Raw genomic sequence first — 18656 nt, forward strand, 5'->3', positions numbered from 1 at the left:
TGCTACAGCCACAGGCACTGCTGAGAAGGTGCTTGTTCCCAGGCCTGATGATTTTAACCTGTCTGCTACAGATATTCAGCATTTCTCTGTGGGTCTGGCTGTATCCAGTCTTTTTGCGTACTGGGTGGTGGTCTGGGTAGTAGCCACATAGTAGCCCATGTGCTTCAGCAATCAAGGTGACACAGTGAGCACCTCCTGTATGCCAACCACTACTCTGGGATTTCCGCATACATGAACTCATTAATTTCCACAAGAGCCGTATTATAATCCTGGTACAAATGGGGAAGCAGAAAGACACTCAGCCACTCAGAATTCAGGCTCCTTCTGGGACCGCAGTGTCCCCTTCTGGATGCCTCTTCTGTTCAGGGAGGACCCCAGGGACCAGCTTGGCCAGTGATGACTGTAGTTCGGGTGCTGCAGGTGCAAAGGGAAGTGGGTCACCTGACCCCCGAGCACATGGTGTGAAACCATTTTGCTCTGACCAAAGCTGGTGCCAAAACTGAAATCCAGTTGTCTCTTTACCTGGAGAATGAATGGGACAGAAGGTCCCGAGGGCTGACTAAAGAGGCTGACACTCATACAGCCAGGAGTAAGGACCCTTTGCTTTCTTAGCAGAACAGTGGCCATAGTTAGGGAGTGAGGAGGGAGGGCCGGCCTGACAACCAGCTGCACAGTGTGCTCCCTGCTGCCACCTCGTGGTGGAAAGAAGAAACACCAGGGGCAATGTTCCAGGGCATGTGTCTAAGCCAATTTGTCTGATACTGGAGCAAGCTGCCCGGGAGAAGCTGCCCCCTGCTGTGTGATCAGAGCTCAGATACATCACTGGACAAAGGCTCAGTCCCCTGGGGAATTAGTGGTTCTCAAGTGTGTGTCCTGCTTTCTGGGAACACCTCAACGTTCTGCTTGCTTTGGAAGATGGCGTTGAGCATGGTGGGCACGAAGTAAGGTCCTTCCCAAGTCAGCCTTGGTGCTGATAGCAGTGTGGAAATGGGCTGATGGGAATAACGGAACACCAGCTTCCCCAGAGGGGCAAGGTTGCCAGAGCTCTCCAGCCTGACCTCCCTGAGAGGGAGAGGCCTCTCACGGCTCAGTGTCTCCCACACTGTTTTCCCTCTCCCCCACCCCAGTTAATCTGCATCAGGTGGGTTCACTCAGCACTCAAGGGTTCACTTTCCGCAGACCACCCATCCCATAACCTTCCCGAGCACCAAACCCAAGAAGCATCCTTTAGACTCCAGACTGGACCTGCAGGGAGGCATGAAATCAATTCTGCAGAACTTTAAACAAAAATGAAATCGGGAGTGGGGTTTGCGTGGTGGCAGAGTTCTTGTCTAGCATATGCTGGGTCTTCAGTTTAATTCCCTAGCACACATGTAGATCTACACACATACACATACACATACACATACACACACACACAGAGAGAGAGAGAGAGAGAGAGAGAGAGAGAGAGAGAGAGAGAGAGAGAGAGAGAGAGAGAGAGAGAGAGAGAGAGTCTGGCGGGCACTGAACCTAAGGACAGAACTGTTTTGCCAGACCCTTGACAGTGTGGGTTGCATCTTTGGGATACAGGTAATGTTTGTTTCTTATTGAAAACCCATAAAAACACTGTGCTGGTGTGTCTCGTTGCTTCCAGAAGAAAGCTCTGTGTAAATCAGTCCTCAGATTTTTTTTCCTCCCACAACTCTCCTGGCGGATCTTTTTTTTTTCTGCCCGTAAAAGAAGTCCCCCAATAGTTGCCCACCACTCAGAAGTGAAAATGTAAACCCACCACCTATGGCTACAAAAGGCCCTCTCCATACAGGAATTCGAGGACACTGGCTATTGACTGGTTTTGCATTTGTATATCCAAGAGGGCCACTTCACAGGACAAAGATCAGCTTCTCTGGGCTTACTGGGAAGAGAGGTACTCTCTGCTCTTCACATTCCTGCAGGGCAGACCCTCACAGAACAAAGATCAGCTTCTCTGGACTTGCAGGAAGAGGGGTACTCTCTGCTCTTTGCATTCCTGCAGGGCAGACCCTCACAGAAGGCTGCTTCGTGGACACATCTGGGGGGCTGCTCCCTGCTTCTCCCAGTCTTCCTGCTACAGTTCCTGGGGAAAAGACCCTGCCCCAGACATGGGAGCTCTCAGACCGGAGGCCCTACTGGTGACCGCTCCTGACTGTTGGAAGGTACCGGGGTGGGGTGGGGGCAACGGGCAATAGGGGCCTGGACCAGACACGATGACACAGGGGACAATCCACTGGCTGACTGCAGATCCGCCTCCCCCTCTAGTACAGTAGGGCCACAAGAACTTTGGTGAGAGGCCGGATTTCCCGGCATTCTGGGGTGCTCCATCCCTCCTCCACAGGGGCAACGAGGGGACTGTCATTTGAACAAGTTGTCCCAAGGCTCATCTGCTGGAAATGGATCCCCCAAAGTTATGTTGTGTGTGTCTGGGGGCAGAGCTCCCAGAGATCGTTAGAATTAGATGGTGTTGTGAGGGTGAAACCCCAGGATGGCATTAGCGACTTTAGGAAAGACGGCCCAGGAAGATGGCTTGCTCAATCAAGTAGTTGCTGTGCAAGGCTAGGACCCAAGTTCGATACCCCAGAACCCACATCAAAGCTAGGCACAGTTGCAACTCCAGTACTAGGGAGGTTCGGGGCTTGCTGGTCAGCTAAGGACTCTGATACAGTGAGAGACCCTGTGTCAAAATATTAGGTGGAGAGCAAATAAGGAAGACATCTAATGTCAGCTTCTATATATGAGTGCCACACACACACACACACACACACACACACACACACACTTACACACGCACGCGCGTACACACGTACATAAACAGGAAATGGAAGAGCAATACTGGCTAGAGGCAGCATGCTCTCTCTTTCTCATTATGAGATGCCTTTAACAAGGTAACACATATGCGCATCATGGGAAATAAATCCAGCCGACATTCAAGGGTCTTCTACCTCAGTGAAGTTTTCAGGAGTCCAGGAGTGTAGGCCATGTAGAGAGATAGTCCTTCTAAGGTAAAGGATACGTTCTTGCCCCTGGCTCCTCCCACCACCAAGAAAGAAAGACAACGTTTAATGGGCCTATATGGAGTCTGGAGACAGCCCATTCCTCACCTGGGTGTGCTAATCTGCTCCATAGACCAAGTGACTAGGAAAGCTGCCAGCTTTGAGTGGGGCCCGGAACAGGAGAAGGCTCTTCAACAGTCCAGGCTGCTGTGTAGGCTGCTCTACGGCTTGGACCACATGATCCAGCAGACCCTACGATACTTGAGGTGTCAGTGACAGATTGGGATGCTGTTTGGAGCCTTTGTCAGTCCCTTATAGGTGAGTCACAGAAGAGACTTTTGAGATTTTGGAGCAAGGCTCTGCCATCATCTGCAGACACCTATTCTCCCTTTGAGAGACAGCTTTTTGGCCTGCCATTGGACCTTAGTGGACAATGGGCCACAGATGGGGGAAGTCCTGTATATATGTCAATAAAGCACTGTTGGCCAATAGGGAAGCAAGATAGGTGGGACTAGGGAGTCCAGGAGGACCCTGGGTAGGAGAAACACAGGGAATCAAGATGTAACCGCCAGCTGGGCGTTGGTGGCGCACACCTTTAATCCCAGCACTCGGGAGGCAGAGGCAGGCGGATCTCTGTGAGTTCGAGGCCAGCCTCGTCTACAAAGTGAGTTCCAGGACAGCCTCCAAAGCTACAGAGAAACCCTGTCTCGAAAAACCAAAAAAAAAAAAAAAAAAAAAAAAAAAAGAAAAAAAAAAAAGATGTAACCGCCATAGGGATAACAAGTCTGGAAACTTCTCCGGTAAGAGAAATACTTAGATGAACAATTATGGGATAAATACTTAAGTCAGAGCTAACCAGTAAGAAACAAGCAAGGCCAACAGCTTCATAATTAATATAGCCTCCTGTGTGCTTATTTGGGACTGATGCAGCTCTGGAACCAGGCTGGCGGGAAGGCTTCTCTCAACAGGCCACCAAGTCACCATGCGACCTGAGCTGCCCATCATGAGCTTGCTGTTATCTAACTCGCCAAGTAGGACTGCACATCAGCAAGCCTTTATCAATGGCAGTGGCACACATATACCTAGGGATGTATATATCTTTGTTTTGTGCTGGCCTGGACCACAGCTCCTCTGTGTGCCATCCTCCAGGTTTGCACAGTCACTGCTGAAGGGTTTGTCCATACTCCTTGCTATCTCAAGATTGTGGTGTCCATCACTAGCCAGGGTTTCTGTTGGCCCTCTGCTGAATGGTACCCTGGAGGGAGTCTCACCCAGGCTGGAGCCCGACTCTGTACTAGTCATGGAACTTTGAAACAGTGACCGCTCCGTGCCTCAGTTTCCATGGCCACAGAGCACAAGTGTGCTGTCTATTCACTGCAGTGTCTGGATACATAGTAACTGTGCATGCTCTGAGGTGCTGGGCGGCTGTGATATTTAGATCAGGGTAGCTGCAGACCCTCATTTCAGACAACTGTTACTTCAAAAACTTGTCAACTAGCTATTGTATAAATTTTAATTAATTGCTGTCGGCCATAGTTTCCCTCTTGTGCTATGGAACATCAGAAATTATTCCTCTTATTGAACTATACCCTTGCTCCCTAACTCCTCTCTCCAGCCCCTCCTAGCCTCTGCTAACCAATATCTTATTTCCCTTTTCTTTGAGGTCATGTTTTCAACTCCCACAAGTGAGGAGTCCTTACTTCCCTTCACACGACGATCTCTAGTGTTACTCCTGCCCCCACAAGGACAGGACTTCATTCTTGCTCTGAAGGTGCTTTCTGACTGGCCAAGAGAGTTGGCTGCCATTTAATCATCTGACAGAGAACATACCTCCATGTGCAAGGATGTGTGAGGGGCAAACTCATGTTTTAAGCTTTAATTACTATGTCTAAGAGATCCATGAAACAAAAATGCCTCTAATCTGTAAGCCCCTTGCCCCAGGACAGATAGTTCCTGAAATGCTGGAGGCTGTTGTTTGTGTAAGATAACAAGCCATTCCCCTAAGCATTGCCCTAAGCAAGTCTGTTTGGCCCAACTGCAGCAGGTGCACTTCATTGGATGTAGGCCGGAGGTTCACAGGCAGGAAGTACTTCAGGATGTACGCTTGCCCCTGATTGAACCTGATGAGAAATACAGTGGCCTTACGTGCTTTCTTTTTAAGCCTCTGCAAAATGTGACTCTTTGCCTATTTCTGGGAACCCCGGAATGGACATGGCCAGAGTCCATCCTGCCCAGTATTTAATTAAAGCTTGCTTCCAATTTTGCTCATTTTTTTCATGATTCTCGGGTTTAACAGATGGGACGAAGGCCACCTTCCATGGCACCCTCCCCTGTAAAAGGAGGTTCTACCTGAAGGTCTTCCATGCACTCCAGTGGGATTTGGCGGGAGCTGAGACCCTTGGGGAATGGCCTCTGCAGCTCGTGCTGAGCAATGCTTCCGGCAGGCGAATCACAGCTGAATTTCTGGTCCAAGCTCTCCTGAGTGGTGAGCGGTTAGTGATGGGACAGCTATCATGTCCATCAGGTCCGCTGACTCCAAAGCCCGGGCACACGCTGGCCTGCCACTCCTGGCCTTCTCATTAAGAGGGTCTTGCTGACCTTCTATCTAGTCTCCACCAGGAAGCACCCCGAGCTCCTCCTCATCAGGCCTGAGCTGCCCAGCAAGCTAACCCTGCAGATGCTAGCACCTTGGGAGTGGCTGGGCCAAGGGAGCAACCAAATTATTATTTAAATTAATTTGTTTACACTTCTTTAAAGCATCTGACATTCAATTACTAAAAATTTTCAAGTATGTCTAGAGTAACTTAGGCATGTGTGTACTTCTTGAACCACACATATTTATGAAGTCCAAATTTGGAGCAAGCACTTCCAGTGAAAATTAGTGTTTAAATTGACAATGGAGCACTTAGCCCTCAAGGGGATCTGTCTCCCTCCTCCGAGGCTCAGGGGACAACAGGGAAGAGGGAAAGGAAGAATGGAAAAGCCAGAGGATGGGAAGGTGAGCATCTTCTGGGTGTGGCATGAGGCACTGATGAATTCACTGCAGCTATGGTCTCCTGCCCAAGACTGAACCTGACAACATTTCATCACCACTGGGGTCCCAGCGCCTCCCCAAAGGTCTACTGGTAGTTAGTGCTTGCTGGGGGAGGGGCGTCCTTTTCCTCAGTGGTGTAGCCACTGATAAGTCACCCATGCTTTTGTAAACAACTCCCCTCCCCCAGCGGTCACCACCCGTGCTCATGCAAGCAACCCTAACTAAACTCTGTCTTATACACAGAAAGCAAGTGAGGAAGTAAGAAGAGACTTGCTGGCAAGAAGAAGGATTTCAGAGGGAGAAAAGGGGACTGTTGGTAGAGGGGGACAGGAATGAAAAGAACCATTAAAATTAGTTATGTCAATATAAGACACTTTTGAGGAATAAAAATATATATAAAGGAAAGAAAAACAGAAATGTTAGTGTCTAAACTGAAAAGTGTCCAAAGGGAAAGAATACTCATTAAATTTAGAAAGAAAATTAAAATATTTCAGTGGGTTTAGAGGTGTGCTAGCATGCCCCAGGCTCTGGGTTCAACCCCCAGTCTCTGAGGCCCCCCTCCCCAGCATTTTCTGAAGGGACCAGCCCCCTGTTTTAGCAGCCATGACAGGCTAACATGTGCTCGCCTGACCTTGCCCCTCCTGTCCTGGTCACTAGGGGGTCAGATGCCCTCGTGGCAAGGAACCAATCAGAAGTTAGCTGGTGGGACTGTGCTCTATGGCTCTGGGTGTGCTTTACGGACAAGTACACAACAGTGACGTGCAGAGCATAGCAACTGCCCTGGGAGGGCCTATGGGCCATAACAACCAGTTGACCAATCAACACAGGGCAGGTCGTGCAAGCCTGGAAGCCCACCAATCCTGAGACTGTTGCGTACCCCTAGATACCCCCTGTAGGGAAAAGGGACCAGTCAAAGAAACACACCCTGAGCAGAGCCAAAGAAACACACTTTGACCCTGCAACCACAACCAAAGAAATGTGCCCTGACCCTGAAACCAGTGCCAAAGGAACACACTTTGTCCCTGGAATCAGAGTCAGTGAAAGAAATGCACCCTGGCCCTAAAATTGGAGGCAAAAGGCTAAAAAGGACCAGAGAAAGAAACACACTTTGGCCCTGAAACCAGAGCCAAATCTGACCCTAATCCTGTGTAAAAAAGTAACCAATCCCGGAGCAGAGCTCTAGCCAATCTGAGCTCAGCACTGAAATTGGACCAATCCCTACTCTGGAAAAACTTCCCCAATCCCTATATAAACCCTGTGTATGTTCAGCTTGGCTGGTCCAGCTGTCTTCCAATAAATACCTTTGGATGAGCTTCGGGTGAAGATCTACTTTTGCGGCGGCGACAGAGCAAAGGCGACCCTGGGCAGAGCAGAGCAGAGCAGAGCGAGCAGCGCTGTAACACTTGCCCGGGAAACCTTCCTTGGCAGAGCGGAGTTGTTACACTCTGCTCCTGGCTCCCTGCTCTCTGCTCTCCGCTCTCCAGGAGCAGAGCTGAACTGTAGCAACTTCGCCCGAGAAACCTCCTGCGGAGCAAAACTGCTACACTAGGCGAACATCCCCAGCTGGAAGACACGGGAGAAGCCTTTCTCTGAGGCAAGGCTGTAAGCTGCCAAGCTTACTGCAACCTGTGGTGGTCCTTGGCTCCCGAGCTCCAGGATACCTTTCTACCTGAACTGTGTAACACTCAGTATCCTTGGCTCCCGAGCTCCAGGATACCTTTCCACCTGAGCTGTGTAACACTGAGTATTCTGTGACTCCCGAGTGCCAGAATACCTGACCCACTCCTGTTCCATCCTGTCCTGACCCATCCCGACGAAACGCTTACACCCCCCTTATGCTGCCCTATAAGATCCCTACCTTGTGTTTTTTTGGGGTCTTTTTTCATTCATCTGTTGTGGTGAGTGGATGAAGGGCCCAAGCTAATGGAGTTAGCTTGTTAAACAACTACAATACTGCTTTGCTTTTGCATCAAAATGGGCCTCTTGGTGATTTTGGGGTTCAGAATTTGAGTACACCATTACCAATGTTGAAGTGCTAACACTTGGGATCTCGTGGACTGCATAAAAACGTTATGAAAATCCTTTTACGTGGTATCGTTCAATTTCTTCTTTTGTTGATGGTGGCTACTAGCAAGCAAGTTAATGAGAACTACAACTTGCTGTTGAGTGTTGATCTAGATCTGTGTTTCTCAACCTGGGGTCGAACAACCCTTTCACAATGGTCACCTAAGACCATTGGAAAACAGACATTTACATTACGATATCTATCTATCTATCGGTGGGAACTAGAGACCTTGGCCGGAGGCCCACTTCCCCCATCAGCCTGGGAGCAGGCAGCTGTAACTGGTGTCTGCCACCAAAACATGTTTACTAAGAACAATCAGGCATCCATCCATCCATCATCCATCCATCCATCCATCATCCATCTATCTATCTATCTATCTATCTATTTTTTTCAAGACAGGGGTTCTCTGTGTAACATCCCTGACTGTCCTGGAACTCACTTTGTAGACCAGGCTGGCCTTGAACTCACAGATATACACCTCTCTCTGTCTCTTGAGTGCTGGGATTAAAGGTGTGCACCACTACTCTAGGCCTACAGTATGATTTAACAGTAGCAAAATTAAAGTTATGAAATAGCAATAACAATAATTTTATGGTTGGGGATTGTCACAATTTGGGGAACTATATTAAAGGGTTGCAGCTACCAAAGTTGGGCACCATGGCTCTAGAACATGATTTGGGCCAAAGGAATCAGCTGCCAGCTATCCAACTTCAGGCACACTTCCCTAAAGCATACTAGTGGGAAGTCTCTTACAGCAGCTGGTCCTGTGTTTAGCTGAGAGACTTGAGCCTAAGACAGGAGGAGGCCAGACTGAGAGGCAGCAAAATGTAAGCAGCCACTCTAGAATTTGCTTATTCTTCCACACTTGCTGGTGGGGGTTTCTAATTTCACTTTTAGAAGCAACCCTGCTTCTGGTGCTCTGCCTCCAAGCTCAGTGGGATTGTAGGGGTCAAGCTGAGATGCAGGCTAGCTGGTACCAGGTGCAGAGATAGGAGCATATCACCACCCCCCCCGCCTCCCCACCCCAACCCCCAACACAGCCTGCAGCCTGCTGCAGCTATCCTGGCTGTTCCTGGCAAGTCAGACACATGGCATCACTCTCCTACAGAGTAATCCCGGAGCTGGCTCCCTTTCAAGGTCAGGTTTTAGAGATAGCGGATTCCAGCCTTCTTGTCTATTCCGTACAGCAGGCTGCATCAGGACAGGCAGCGGGAACCGTAAACTGGAAGGCAACTCTGCAGCATTCAGCCACCTCAGAATAGGGCACCCACCTCCATGACCCCAGCACAGCTCCTGACCCCCAAACAGCCCCGCTGCCCGGTCCTTCCTTACAGCTCCCGATGTCTGGCTGATTCTGTGTGGTCCTATTGCTTTCTCATCAGATCTCGCTCTGCAGGCGTTAGCTAGAGCTAGTTCCTGGTACTTGCTCTGGGAACCCTGTAAAGCGTGCTGAGCAATGGAGATGTGAGAGACCACTTGGCTCCTTGGCTGGAAGCCCAGAGTTCTGGTCTACATCCATCAACCCACCTGCCTCCCTGCAGAAGCATCAGGCGAATAGGGGAAGAAAGAGGTTAACAAGGAGTTACAGTGATTTACTGGGTGTTTAATTCATGAATATCACACGGCGATTGGCCTGCCCAGTGCCTCATCACTCTCAGCCCAAAATGCCCAAGCAGACCTCTTACAGCTTGACCCTTTCTTGTGGGTTTAGAGGTAGGTCCAAACTGGGCTTAGGGCCAGAAACCCAGAATGCCAAGAAGTCCTTTTGGGATCAAGTATGCAGGGATGGGCAAACAGGGTTTACCAGGATACTGTCTGGGTGAGACAAAAGTCTAGGCAAAAGAAACAGGACCCTCGGGGCCGGAGAGATGGCTCAGAGGTTAAGAGCACTGACTGCTCTTCCAGAGGTCTTGAGTTCAATTCCCAGCAACCACATAGTGGCTCACAACCATCTACAATTCAATCTGGTGTATATGTAATAAATAAATAAATCTTAAAAAAAAGATACAGGACCCTTAAGTGTAGCTCTTTTATGGGGGACAGGGCTCCTTCAGGTCTCAGAGAGCCAATCAGAGACAGGGCTCTGGCCTAGAGCTGGATCAAGGTGTAACTTCTCTACCCTCTGGATCAGGGCTTCTGACAAATTAGGAGGCTTGCTGGAATGGAGGTTCCTCACCAGTACTGGGAAGAGGTGAAAGCCCTCTTTTCTGTGGTACAGCTTCCGGGTAGAGCCCAGAATAGGACGAGGGTTTTTGGACCCTGGTGGCTATCTGATATTTTCACGTGTCATCAATTAGAGCTGTCACTCGCCTTACCTGCTTGACCTTGGTGCATCTGTCTGGGTCAGGACCTTGGTGCCCGCCCTGCAGTGAGTTAGCTTCCTTTGTGGCATTGCGAGGTCTGTCATCTTGGGACATGTCATCTTCCCGGGGCACTGCTAGGAGATGGCTGAGCATTGTCTCTTTCCTTCTCCACTGCAGATTTTATTGAGAGAAGGGTGCAGCTGGGGTGTCAGCACCCTCTGAGGCAAGGGGCCCTTGGAAGCGTTCTGCTTCTAGTGCGGTAAAGGAAAAGGGCAAGGTGGCCATAGAACAAGCCAGCATCAGCATCACTAGACGGACGCACCTTCCTCTTCCTCTGCTTTTAGTAAATACTCCAGTAAGGCACGGGCCACAGCTTTAATTACCTCGTTACCACGGCCTCCTCCCACTCACGACCATTTGGTCCTTACCCACTCCTTTCTTGAAGAGTCTAAGTCTCTCGGTCACTACACTGGGGCCCAGCTCCCCACCATGGCTCACTGCCAGCCCAGTGGCCAGAATCTGAAGTCCCCTGCTGAGGTTTGAGAGTCACCACAGGGGCCTGGTTTCCACTCTGGCAATGAGCTTGACCCCCTGTGGGTTTCAATACTTGCTTGAAATAATTCCATTATCCACTCACTGATCACATTGGCATAAAGAGATAGATGGGTGTACGGGAGGGAACTGCCCTTGTCATGTTCTGTATGTTAAAAACATCTATATTTGTGTATGTGAGAGCGCACATGCTCACAATCTACAGCATTCAAGCAGACAGAGGTCCAAGGCCAACTTTCAGAAGTTAGTTCTTTTCTCCATCATGCAGAGAGTTCATCTTGGATCAAGTCAAGCTGTCAGGCTTGGATTTCACTGGCCCTGTTACCACACTCCATATTATGGTGCTGTGGGAGTGAGAATGTGTCTCTGTGACTCTCAGATAAACAGCTCTTCAAGCAGTATGGCAGGCAGGTCTACCACGTCCCATGAAACCAGCGTGTTCTTGGTTCCCAGGGCAGGTGAACTACCCTTCGCAGAATCCCCTGTGCAGATGTGAAGCCGTGTGACTTCCTTCTGGCAAGCCAGCCGGGGAGAAATAATATAGCTACTTCTAGGATTAGGCCAGTGCCTCTCCCAGGCGTGGTTCCTAGCTTGGAGACAACTCTGATGCTCAGATAAAACCATATGGCCTGGAGACCAACTGCCTGCCAGTCAGAAGTGTTTATTGTTGAACACCCCATAATGACCCGCCCCCACCCGAACACACAACAGCTACATAATAGGCAATCCACGCAAGACTCGAAGTGCTGGGAACCACACCTTTCAACTCTCTCGAATGTTCTGTATACTGACCAGGTCTAGGCATGGAGCCACGGACCATAGCCAGACACGAGGAGCCCTGCTGACTGACACCCATGCCCCCAGTGACACTGTCCTCCTACGTTTTGCTCAGTGGCTGGATCTCTGGTTCCTGGGCTCTTTGTCACCAGATGAAAGGGTTGCTAGGAGACGGCCTGCAGCACAGTGATTTTAGCATCGGCAGCTGCCTCCACTAGATGGCACTGACAGCATTGTTTTTCCTCATTAGATTTTGCTACACAATTGTCACTTTCTATGGGGTTGAAGGCCACAACAGGATCTATGAGTTAAACTTAAGTAGATGATGCAACATATGATCATGTTAAGAATGATGAGATTTCCAAGGACTGTCAAGTTTTCCTTCTTTTCAGGGTACCCCTTGGAGAAGGAGGGACTGGCCCCGGATCCTGCCTTGTTCCTGCCAGAACAGAGTCTACGAGTCCGTCCTTCCTTCTCTTGTCCTGCCACTGAGTCCATGGGCACCGGACCCAGGCTTCACTATGAGGTGTCTTTCTGTTCTTTTCAGCTGTCTATGCTGTCACTCAGGCAGGCTCAGAATGGCAGGAAGACCTCCCCGTACAGACCACCCTCTCCTCCCCAGCCTTCCGTTCATCCACTTTAATGCTGGAGACACCAGCATGGGCCCTCGAAGCCACACTTCTTGTTTCTGTCCCCAGGTAATTGGTCTCAACCTAGTAAGTAAGCTGTTTACCTTGTTTTGAGCTCAGGATGGCAATGTCCTTTGATTCTTTAAGGGCAGAGACTGTGCCCTGTTCTCCCTAGGGGCCCTGGAGGCAGCTCAAGACCAGGGACATAGCAGGGGCTCCTGAGTTTTGAATGAACAGGCTCTTTGAGCTTCTCTGGGCGACTGCTGTGGTTTAAGGTGGAGTTACTCAATCCTCCTCCCCCCTTCTTTTACTCCTTCCCTCCTTGTCCATGCTGGCCTCAAGTTGTAATCCTCCTGCCTCAGCTATGTCAGAGCTGAGATGACAGTACTTACTGTCATGCCGAGCCCTGCCCTTATGACTGACATTATTATTCCTTTTCTAGTCACAACAAGACTACTGGTTGGGCCTCTATTGGGAACTGTGGTCACAGAGAACTCAGTCTGGGGCAGGCTGACCTAGGAGGTCCAGGCTCCCTTCTGCTATTGTACCTCAGCTAGCATCTCTGGGCTGCCACATTTCCATGGGCTAGAAGGAGAGTAGAACATTTCCGGCTGTAGCCGGAACTTGCTGAGTCCCTTGGGACCAGGTTGGTAGGAAATCCCAAGATTGCAGAGCCCCTGGAGAGAGGGTGGGGAGGCAAGCCACCCCAGGGCCCCTGCCAGCACTGGTACATGGATGAGCACTCCTTGGAGCCTGAGCAGTCACTTGGCCACCACGTCTGCGTTCCCAGAGTGTCCCCGGCACCTCCCTGACTCTACCTGAGGTCTCAGGAGGAGCTGTGCGACAAACTCCGTACAGCAGATATGGGCATTTCTGAGAGTCACAGGAATGCAGTGTTCAGCCAGGCAATAGCTTCTGTGCTGGGAAAAGAGAGTCCTTGTACTTCCTGAGACCAAGCCCCCAAACCTGTGTGTGAGAAGACCCCTTGAGCTTTGAGCTCTTGGTCCCCAGAACCATGATCCGAACACATCTTTATAGGTTAAAATGTTTATGTGCGCGTGTGCAAGAGTGTGGGCATGGGTGTGTATGTGTGTGTGTGTGTGTGCGTGTGTGTGAGCTCAGGCATGACCATGCCATGGCATTCGTATGTGTGCCATTCCTTTCCTGTCATCCTACGAGATGTCGAGAAGGGACTCACGTCATCAGGCCTGCACACAGAGCCTCTATTCACCGAGCCATCTTGACAACCCATTTTTGTTCCTCATACGTCTCCCAGTCTGTGGAATTTAGTTGCAGCAACAGGAAACAGAGTAAGGCAAAGCTTTAGCTCTACGACTAGCTGGCTGTGTGCCATGGCATACCCCGATGTTCTTTCTAATCTCCAGGACCTGTTTGGGGAAAACAGGTAGAAATATGCCCTCTGCCTAAGAGAGGTATTTTGAGTATTGTGATAGGCAGATCAATGGCTGACATAAATGTCCATGCCCAAATTGGGTGGTGATGGTGCACACCTTTAATCCCAGCACTCCAGAGGCAAAGGCAGGTAGATCTCTGAGTTCAAGGCCAGCCTGGTGAGTTTCAGGACAACCAGAGCTGTTACACAGAGAAACCCTGTCTTGAAAAACTAAAAATATCATGTGCTACAACACCCAGCTGAGAAGTATATATTTTTATTTTTAACTTTGCCTCTTTTTCCCAGAATCCCCAGGATAGTGGCCTGCAGATTTCTCAGCCTGGGCTCATCTTACCCCTTGTTGGAGAGCAAAAGCGAGGTTATTTCCTCATGGTGTTTGGGGGTGTCTACTATACTTTGCCTGTGATTGTAAATTTACTGGCTCACAGATTCCCCCCTATGGTATCTTGAAAACTCAGTGCTTCCCAGAAGTGTCCTGCCGGCACCCCTACCCCTGCAATCACTCTTCCGATCATGCTAGTGGTCTCTTTCAAGTATCTACAATTGTCCTCAAAGACCTCTGTTCACAAACATTTTGGTCCGTGCATAAGACAGTCTGGAAATGGCAGCGTTAACCCCACTGGATGTACCTCTCAATGGTTGACTGGCGGAAGTTGGTGGGGATGCCTCCATCCACCCATTACCCAGGAAAGGCCCCTTTGAGGCCCACCCTGCAGCACCTCAGATGGTCCCCGTGAGACAGCTGGCTGTCATCACATCAGCCTGGCTGCTCCTTTCCCTGCACCCTCCCTCGTGCTTTGGGGGACCTCCTCTAGAATACACTGTCTGGGTTCTGATTCTGGTGGAGGTCAAGGGAAATAAAAATACTGGCAAAAACCGGTGCTGCTGTGACAGCCGGTCACCTGACAGACATGTAATCAGGTCAGTAAGGAGCACACGGAGCATCTGAAACTGTAAAAGCCTGTTCTGTTACTGCTCACAGGACAGTGGGTAGTGGGGAGTTGTTTCCCTCTTGTGGCACTGGAATTCGGCCTTGGGAGTCACAAGAAGCCTTATGGTGTCTTCCGAATGGGTTAACAACCAACTGTCATCTTATTTCCATGTATATGTCTGCATCTTCACCCTACGACGGCAGTTCTCAACCTGTGGGCTGTGATCCCTTTGGGAGTCACATACCAGATACCCTGCACATCAGACATTTTCTCTATGATTCATAACAGTAGCAGAATCACAGTTACAAAGTAGCAACAATATAATTTGATGCTCCGGGTGTTCACCACAGCATGAGGAACTGTATCAAAGGGTCATTTCCTCTTATCCAAACAACAGATTACATTGTCTTATCTCTTCCCCCAGTTTTCCCAGCTTTGGCCCAAATTTCTGCCTTAGCTTGCGAATAGTGTCAGTCCTGCAAGAAACAGGATTGTGGTGGCAGGAGCACAGTCATGACTCCCTGGGGCCACCAGGACCCCAGTGGCACACAACAGACCCCTGGGCCTACCTGGTGTGATCTCAAACAGGTGCTTCCCTGGGTCCTCAGGGTCTGGAAGAAGTTCGGTCACTTGCGTCCCTTGTAGAGAAATAAATCCCTGAAATAGAGACAAACACAAATAAGAAACCTGGGAAGGCTGGGAAAGGGCTCCTTGAGGTGGAGGGTGGTACTGGGACAGGGTGCAGCCCTTCTGGAAAGGCAGGCTGAGTACCAGGGAGGAGTATGTGCCTCCTTTCTGGGGCATGGGACCAGGCACAGAAGAGTACCCCCCAAATCTGCACACACAGTTGGAGGGTGGGAGGGGCTCTTCCAACAAGGGGTGGGTCGGGAGTCCCCAGTGCAAGACAAGGCAAAGTAAGATTGTGGCCAGGAGGACAGAGCTAGGCGCTCCTCCATTCCTCAGCTCCCTATTCTAAAGGCTCGCTGTGGTCTCCTGGAGGACCCCAGATATGGAGAGTAAGAGAGAGGAAGGGTAGTGTTCAAGAGCCTTGGAGGTGGCATCGGGGATAGACAGCATCACACATCTGTATGAATCCAATCTCCCATGATCAGGCAGGATGAGCTTTCATTCATTCATCCTCTTCTTGGTTTTATGTGTGTATTCGATTTATCATTATTATTATTATTATTAATCATTTTTTTTAATTTTTGAAACAGGGTTTCTCTGTGTAGTTCTGGCTGTCCTAGAACTCATTCTGTAGACCAGGATGGCCTTAAACTCAGAGCTTTGCCTCCGGAGTGCTGGGATTAAAGGTGTGTGTTACCTTGCCCAGCTCAAGTAATTATTAAGAGATTTCTATCGCAGTGCTGGGAATCGGACCCAGGACCGCTCACATTCAAGGCATGTGTTCTTCCATGTCTAGAGCTGTATCTTCCTTCGGCCTGAGGCTTTACTTCTTTACCTGCACATCAACAAGCACGAAGTCACCAGCCTAGACAGCGCATCTTTCTGTCACAGACAAGCACAGTTGTCCCTTGGAATCCACAGTGTGTTGGCTCCAAGACCCCTTGGATGCCCTTTCCCAAGCTCAGCCTATGTGTCATATAAAGGGACTTTGACCCTCATCACCTCTCAGGTAAGCGAGACTCCTGCTTGGTAGGTCCTCCCCAAAGAGGTGAGGCACTGCTTCCCGCACTCACAGGCTAACAAGAACCCTCTTTACTCTCCCAGGAGTTCCCTCAACGTCAAACACGCCTAGCTTTGCTTAATTTAGACTCCATGTGGCTTGACTACATACACTTCTGCCTTCTCTATGGAAAACCCATTTTAAACTCCATCCTTGCAGTCAGCTCTCTACGCTCAGATAAACTGTGTCACTCCTCTGTACCTCAGTTTCTGTATTTGTGCATCGGGAGCCCTGCTAGTCCCTTGTAGGGCTGTTCTGAGCATAAATGAATTAGTTCCTGGGATGTCCTTAGCGTAGGTCCCGCCACACAGTGTGGGCTTTGTTTTGAGACATGGTCTCACTATGTAACCCTGGCTAATCTGGAACTCACTGTTTGCACCAGGCTGACCTTGAATTTACAGAAATCTGTCTGCCTCTGTCTTCCGAGTGCCACAATTCAAGGTGTGTACCACCACGCTGTGCTGAGAACTATGTGTTAGCTAAGTAAATCTCTCTATGATGTTTGGGCTCCAGAACATGTAGGGGATAGATATCCATGAGTCTGCATTTGGTCAGTTGAGAGAAGCCCAGCGTCTGCTTCACTGCTTCCAATCTCCACTACTATGCCTGCTAGCAGACATTCTCCTTCTGGGCCAGTAACATTTTAGTGAGTCCTGAAACATCTCCACGGGGGACTATAGTCCTGTGGCACAGACAAGAAAGCTGGTGGGTTTGGGGGGGCAGAAAGGTGAAGCATTAGCCTGTAGCTGAGCCAGGCATTTTCTGGCAGATCCTGACCATAGCAGGGAAATGGGAGCCTTACTTCTGTTGGCATCTGTGCTTCGGGGAAATACAGAAATGCTCTCATGTAAGCAACATCAAGGTAGAATGGGGTCTGTACCCACAGATGCTTGCTCTAGGGAAATTATAGCAATAAGCCAGCATCCAGCTGGTAATTGCTGTAACTGAATTACTGGTTGTGTTCTTGCTAGGGAACCTGGAGCTACGGGGAATAAATTAGGACAGCAGCCCCGGGATGCGGGAAAGTGCTCATTAGAGGGCGTGTGCAAGGTCCATCACCGAGTCTCGGGGACTTGCTGTGTCGGTAACCGACTCTGATGGGGTACTTCGCTGTGTGTTTTCCCTCTTCCTCAATAACCGCCATCCACGCAATGGGAGTAACAACGTCTTCACTGACATTACTTTCCACTGAGGCTGAAGGAAACAGCAGAAATAGCGCCTGTTGTGGGAGCTGGTGCAGTGTTCCTGGCTCTCAAACCTACATGACTGAAATTGACTTAGAAGCCCTGTGGGGCCGGCGCTGCTATTGCTGTCTCCTTGCTCGAGAGACCAAGTGTTAGCCAGGGTCGGCTGGGGTGTGAGTTCCCAGCTGCCCACCCTGCACCCCACCTTTGAGACAGCAGCTCCCCACCAGCTCAGCTGGCTTCCAAGAAGCCACTGTGGGAGACCCAGAAGGGTTCTCTGGTATCCAGGAGTCCCTTTGTACTCCAGTGAATCCCTGTGCGGCCCCATCACTGCAAGAAACCTTAGCACCAACCCGTGGCTTCACTCAACACTGGACCCCCAACCTTCCTAAAAGTCAAGAGTGAAGCTTTACTTTTGGGGTTAAATGGGACCCAAGAAGCCTGCTCTCCTGATTGGGAGTGTGCCGTGTTAACACTGTAGTGAAAGAAAGAACTTGTAAGTACTTACTTTCTGCCAGACTTCCCATATAAACCTGAGCTTGCCTCCCAAGCTATCCCAGAGCCTGTTGGAACACAGAGGTCCGGACTTGTTTGACAATAAAGAAAACAAAGTACCCAGTTTACATGTTTGCTGTGCTCTGTAGAACACAGGTCTCTTTCCTTCATGGCCGGTTTCACGATGTCACTGAGTGTGGAGCTGGGAAAAGATTCACTACAGTGTTTGCCACATGGTGGCCTCAGAGGACAGGGCACAGTCAATGAAGCCATTGAAAACAGATGCAGACGTGTGCCGAGCCCTCACCTTTGCTTTTCTTACAGTTGATTTAACTGTGGATGGATGAATTGTTCACCATGGGCCGGTCTGTTCAGAGGAGCACCGGACTCCACCCTGGAGTGGTGAATTCCACAGTTCTCGAGAAAGTAGCTGAATTTTTATTTCTGCCTAATTTTCTGATGTCGGTGGCCCCAGGAATACACCCTGAGACCTGCTGGTCTAGAGCAGTCGAGGGTTGGTACTTTTCCTCTGAGCTTAGTCCTCACCTAAATTTGCTACCCTGTAGAAGAATAACA

The 18656-nt window shown here is 49.8% G+C and overlaps 1 protein-coding gene across 10 annotated transcripts in view; it reads right to left on the bottom strand.

Moving 5' to 3' along the window:
- Positions 1–18656, bottom strand: part of Arhgap22 (Rho GTPase activating protein 22) — a 148760-nt gene that overhangs the window by 55102 nt on the left and 75002 nt on the right. For all 10 annotated transcript variants that reach the window (XM_040747724.1, XM_040747727.1, XM_040747725.1 and 7 more), the window contains one exon: positions 15284–15371. In XM_040747724.1, the coding sequence (XP_040603658.1) occupies positions 15284–15371 (88 nt within the window). The remainder of the gene's footprint in view (positions 1–15283; positions 15372–18656) is intronic.

This window comes from Mesocricetus auratus, unplaced genomic scaffold (genome assembly GCF_017639785.1).
Source record: "Mesocricetus auratus isolate SY011 unplaced genomic scaffold, BCM_Maur_2.0 Super-Scaffold_100006, whole genome shotgun sequence".
Classification (NCBI taxonomy): Eukaryota; Metazoa; Chordata; class Mammalia; order Rodentia; family Cricetidae; genus Mesocricetus; species Mesocricetus auratus.